Genomic DNA, 6,000 nt, shown 5'->3' with positions numbered 1-6,000 from the left:
GTACATATATCCGTCTAAACATATCCCAGAATATTGTAGTGATTCCTTCATTTGGTCGGGAATTATAAAGCCTCAGAGATCTTCAAGATTTAGTCAGCAATGAAGCAATGTTGTTAACAGTGTGTCTGGTTTAAGCCTTGAGATCAATGATAAAAAAAACTAAATGCTCTTTTCCAAGTGTAGACTAGTATATAACATAAGTAGATATATATGTGCCAAGCATATACTATGATGTCAAAATTGTGCATGCTTTCAATCTAGAAACAAAGACTGAGTAAAGTTGCTGACATCTGCTCTAATATTGTTATGCTTCAAGTTCCTAGAATGAATTGAAAATTACAAATAATCTGATTTGAGGTACAGCATTATAAATTTCAAAAACTCCTGTATCTGAGTAAAACTTGTTGGATTATTATATGATACTGACATTATTCAAGCATGTGCACAATGCTTCACCTTAGAATGCCTTACCCACCTCCCCCATGGCCTATGAATAGTGAAGAAATGTTTATTATCTATGGCTGTTTGGATCTGGTAAACATGTCATAGAGTTTCACTGCTCCTAATACTAATTGACACTGACACAAGGAGCACATTTATGGATATGAATGTAACACATAATAGTATTCAAATCATTGAAAGGGTATGAACAGAAATGTATTATCCACGTAACTTAATGTGATGCAATCACAACAGAGTTTTTACATTATTTGAGTATAATTCAGTAAAGACAATAACAGATATTAGAAAGAAAAGTAAATGATGGTATACATCAATAGTCCTTTCTCTCTTTGCCTACTAGTTGAACAACACAAAGTTGTAATATGCTTTGAACCAAGACTGTGGAAATCAACCCAGCCTAACATCAGATTCTAGCTCTCACAACTCTGTTTACGTGACTGAAAAAGACCTAGAAAACTCACAGAATGAGATCATTAAGGCACATTGCTATTGTGTGGATACGTTGTTTACTATTTGCGTCATGATAATTTGTAATTTGTTTTTATGAATTCATAATACATTTCCCCCTTGTTTCACTTATTGTCTATGATTGAAAGTAGACTGGATAATTCAGTGTATTGTTGTGCATAATAACGCTCAATGTTATGAACCAATAAAGTGTTGCCTGAAAGTGTTAACAGACAAATAGAAGAAAGCATGTCTACTAAGGAGGTTAAGGGTACAATAACATATCTGGAGTTAAGCTGAAGCAGTAGTATAATATGCTGTGATGCCTGACATCTCAGACAACTTTGTGTAATATCTGATGCATTGTGATCAGTATAATAGGAACTACTGGTTTGATATTACATCTAACCACCTAATGTGTAATATTTGAGCATTTATGTGTGTGTGTGTGTGTGTGTGTGTGTGTGTGTGTGTGTGTCTGTGTGCACGCACGCACGTATGTGTGTGTGTGTATTTATGCGTAACGCTGGGTCACCTTTATCCGCTGTTAACCTATATTCGTTTTGTTAAAAAGCAGGATATTTTTGGTTATATATCAATTCAACAGATGGTACTGTAGTTTCAGACTGCAATATTTTGAAGATATTGAAACGTGAAACCACCATCCGTTGACTTCATATTCCTAAATATCCTGCCTTTTTTCAGACAACGGATATAGGTTACCCGGCAAATAAAGGTATACTTGCATTACATGAATGTACTTGTAGTTTAGTGTAAGAAAATACTTGTGGTTGTACCGTGTATATCTGTATGATTGAAATGATCTTGAAAAAACAATGTCTGCAAAGGTGCATTTCAGTTTTGCATTGCTAAACATGTGACTGTGTGTTGTTGGGGGGGGGGGGGGGGTGCTGGGTACTAGTTAGCCTGAGTATCATCCAAGTTAATTTGCCGGGCTCCATACTTTCTTTATCTGGTGAAACTCAGGGATGGAGACATGCAGTTTTTGTAAAGACACTTACTTCTAACAGTTCCAATGTAGGTTGCACTACATATTTTTAATATTTCATATCATGTATTACGTAGGGCCGTGGAACTCTAGTTAGGTAAAGTTTGCGGCCCAAAATTATGTTTGATATTAGGATGCACAGTAAAAGTCAAAGTAATATACAACTTCTTTCCCGCAAACTTAACATAAACCTAAAAGTAACGTCAATAAGCAACCTACGTGGCATGGGCTTGTATATAAAAAAATTATGCACTCATGTCAGCCCGCCTAAAATCAGCTACGACACACACGGGAGTTTGGAGACAAAAAGATTTCTAACTTACAGGCCCAAATGATATGGCGGTGCACGGTGGTGGGTTGAACAACGACGGGCGGTCTGAACCAAGGCGTCTTCCTCTTCCTCTCGAAGCGACCGCAATCAACCTGCTGATTATTCTGTTGCTTGTAAGTAAAAGGTCTTGAAGAGTCTGACGATGGCCCAGTACCGGCCAAGACTAGCCAGGGCCGTGCAGGTCACCTGTGCAGTAACCCGTCGTCAGGAAGCCATACATATGCTAATTACTGCATAACTGAGGATGCGTTAGTTTGATTGAATCACTTTCCAGCGGCCCATTCATTGGTCACACCATTAGAAGATTGACGGCCGACTTCAGGAGAGTTTTAAAAAAGTCAGGAGAATTCAAAAAAAGAATATACAGACTTTAACCTAAATGTTTCATGGAGATGAGATTTTATATTTCTTTTTTTTTTTACTCTGTCCCTCTGTGGTAGCTTCACAAACAACATGTGTGTGTATGTGTGTGCATGTTTGTGCGTGCATGCGTATGTGTGAGGGCACATGGCTGAGCGTTGATGTAACGTTATGTGTGTGTGTGCGCGCGCGCGCGTGTATGTGTGCGTATGTATTTATTCGTATATGAGTGTACAATCATGTATTCTCCTTGATTGTTTAGTATATCAATATACTTGTGGTTGTACCATGCATATCTGTATGATTTAAATGATGTTGAAAAAACAGTGTCTGTCATGGTGCATTTCACATTAATTTTTTTTTGCATTGCTAAACATGTTTGTGTGTGTGTGTGTGCGTGTGTGTGTGTGTGCGTATGTGTGTGTGTGTGTGTGTGTGTGTGTGTGCATTACGCCGATACGGCATGACTTTTCTACATACGCCACCCCCGAGGTCTTGCATGTCCAGAACTCCAGATATCAAACCCGGACGTTCCGCTGCAGTACCATAGCAAGCCGCTAGGGAGCCCAAAATCTAACCACACAGAGAGAGAGAGAGAGAGAGAGAGAGAGCATTTCAATCTACTAGTGTCAAAACCGTATGTCATTGATATTGACTCAGTGCCAATCAATCAAATAAACAGGACATATCAGCTATTTTGTGATTTTATTATTAAAGCGAAAACACTGAGAAGCTTTGGTCTTAATTTTCATCATCATCATCACGGGCTGCTTGCCCGGACCAAGTCAACTCTTTCTAGGTCTTAATTTTATAAAAAACGAATATAAATCCATCCCTCTTCACAGGTAAGCTTCTTACATCTTTCTTTTAAAAACTCGCTGTTTATGTATATAAAATGACGTTGAGAAGATTTGGCTACCGATGGATATGTCATGGCTTGACAGAATTGTATGCAGTTATCCCTAACAATATTCATTTATAAACATGTACTGATGTCATTCATACGAAACACAAATGAAAACATGATTGTCTGCAATTAGATAAATTGCTAACTTACCAATATCCTTTACATTTAAGGCAGAATTCTCGGTGTTGGTTCAAATAGTTCTAATTCCTTTTGACTAACGTTGTGATGTCACTGAAATCCTTGGACGGCCTTCTTCCAACGTGCAGTATCATACCGCCTACCACTAGTGTAGAGAAGCAAAGGATGAGATGTATTATACACTCTATATGCTCGCCTGGTCAGCACTTATCTGGGCAAATCTGTAACCTGTCCCTTTATTGATCATTATAAGATGGGATGTGGGGAGGTTTTGCCATAGGACCACCAATGGACAGAACTAGTGATCTTCTTATCGTTTCAGCAAAAACCTATTGCAACATCCAAATGTGCTCCCAACACTACACATGTTTGTTCAATGAGACATAACGTTAAACCTAATATCGCTCGCTGACTCAAGAAGAATCACTGCTTCATTGACTTCAAGTCGTTGTACACCGTTTCTACCACCGTGAACGCTCTCAGTTTGACGTGAGACAAGAGCATGACGACAGCCTGCCACCGAGTTTTCGCGGTGAAGACTTCTGACACCAACTCCCCATTTACCAGTTGTTCCTTTTTGATTTTGTGTGGACGACAAATGGTGGCCGTGACTTCCAAAGGAGCGAAAATGGGGTCTACTTTGGTTTCTTCCAGTTTATCACGAAGTTCGTCTGGTTCATGACGGAGAAACTTGAGTGCGTGTTTTTCTTTGGTCTGTTCAACTTCTTCGACGACGTCCGTCAAGTCTTTCAGCTGCTGTAAGACAGCGTCTTTCTCGGCATTTACGTCCTTCATGGCGTCTTGATAGCTTCTCTGAACGTCGCTAAGAAGCCTGTCCTTGTCTTCGGCGAGTAGCTTCGCCCTTTCAGTGTATGAGTCCAGAATGTTCTTTTCGCTCAAGCACTTCGCGTCAGTGATCTGGGACTCCAGGTGTCGAATTTCCTTCAGATACTCGCGAAGTTCTTCTATCTGCGTCTTCTTCTCCTTTAGCAACGGATTGACTTTTGTCATGCGCTTCTCGACTGCCTGTTTCACTGGCACAACCTTGTGGTCGCTGTGAGAATCTTCAAAGCACTGAACACAGATAGGAACGTTGCATTTTGAGCCCTTGCAGAAAAGTCGTACTTCGTTGGAAGGGTGGTAATCACAGCGCGGTGATTCATCTTCCTCCTGGTCAGCTGGTAGCTCGGAGAATTTCTTGCACAGCTCCGAGAGTTGGTAGTTATCCGGGAGGCCTGCTACACCGTCTGTCGATAACGGCACCTCACGGCGGCACAGAGGACAGCAAAGGTCTCCAAGATTAGCCGTCTCTGTAAGACACTCCTCGCAGAACGTGTGTAGGCAAGGTAGCGCTTTGGGGCGCCGGAACGTTTCCTGGCAGATCCCACAGCACAGATCTTCTTCCAGAATCTTCTGCTTAAAGCTCTGTTCTGTCGCGGACGCCATTTCGCTCCGTAACCTCTGGCGCTAGTTGTTTACTCCTCGAGCAAGAAGAAATGGGACTTCGACACAATGGCCCTTGCTTATATACACGGAATGAGTCTGCGAAACTGCTTCAGGTGACGTATGGAAACTACAGTGCGAAACCGGAAGTTGGAAGTCCCGAAGTCAGTAAACAAAAACATATGGTACCTTTTGGGGATTTAGATACAAGGTTGTGTGATTATAGTTAAAGTTTAGGGAACTAACCAAGTTTACTGTTCAAGTATACAAAACTGAAAATTTAGTTTCGTCAGGGGATTTCAGCGAATTTGATATATGAATAGGGAGAAGAAGGGCGTTTCTATAAAAGATTTATTAATCTCTGTTTGACTTATCCTATTTCAAAGTTTGCAGTTCCAAAGACAGCTGCTAGAGAGCCCCGAAATCGTGACCATTATAATTTTGTATAGAACTCGAGACATCGAAACCAGAGGTCATATTGCAGTACAGAGGAAAGTCGCCAGGGGGGGGGGGGCAAGTGCTAACTTTTCTTGATAGGACATGAACACCATAAATGAGTGGCACCAACTGCCGGGAAATATGGCCCAAGCCTTTGGAGCCGGCTTGGCCGCCCTGCCGTAAACCGTACCACCCCCACCTCCTCATTAATACCCCAGTATAGTTGTTAGAACTTAGAGGGAAAGAAGAAAAAGAAATACCCACATACAAAATTTCATTACAATCCATCCAGCTTCGAAGATCTTGACTTACGCTGCTAAACCACAAATATGCATACGTACATATATAGTTTACATACATGCCTATATACATGTATACAAACGCTACAAAAAAAATCTTCTTGTCTACAGTGACATAATGAATAAAGTCTGAGTGACGACACATCGCTCGGGTGTTTCCCCGATA

At 40.8% G+C, this 6,000-nt stretch overlaps 1 protein-coding gene across 1 annotated transcript; it reads right to left on the bottom strand.

Annotated features, from left to right (window-relative positions):
* Positions 1-4,077: 4,077 nt before the first annotated feature.
* LOC118418153 (tripartite motif-containing protein 2-like) lies at positions 4,078-5,100 on the bottom strand. Its single transcript, XM_035823989.1, has one exon. It carries the CDS (start codon positions 5,098-5,100, stop codon positions 4,078-4,080), a length of 1,023 nt encoding a protein of 340 aa, XP_035679882.1.
* Positions 5,101-6,000: the final 900 nt, after the last annotated feature.

Source organism: Branchiostoma floridae, chromosome 6 (assembly GCF_000003815.2).
Source record: "Branchiostoma floridae strain S238N-H82 chromosome 6, Bfl_VNyyK, whole genome shotgun sequence".
NCBI lineage: Eukaryota > Metazoa > Chordata > Leptocardii > Amphioxiformes > Branchiostomatidae > Branchiostoma > Branchiostoma floridae.
This window is presented reverse-complemented; position numbering and strand designations above follow the sequence as displayed.

Bases quoted from the DNA above. Each gene is read 5' to 3' on its own strand.
- LOC118418153 (XM_035823989.1), bottom strand. From the start codon at position 5,100: ATGGCGTCCGCGACAGAACAGAGCTTTAAGCAGAAGATTCTGGAAGAA.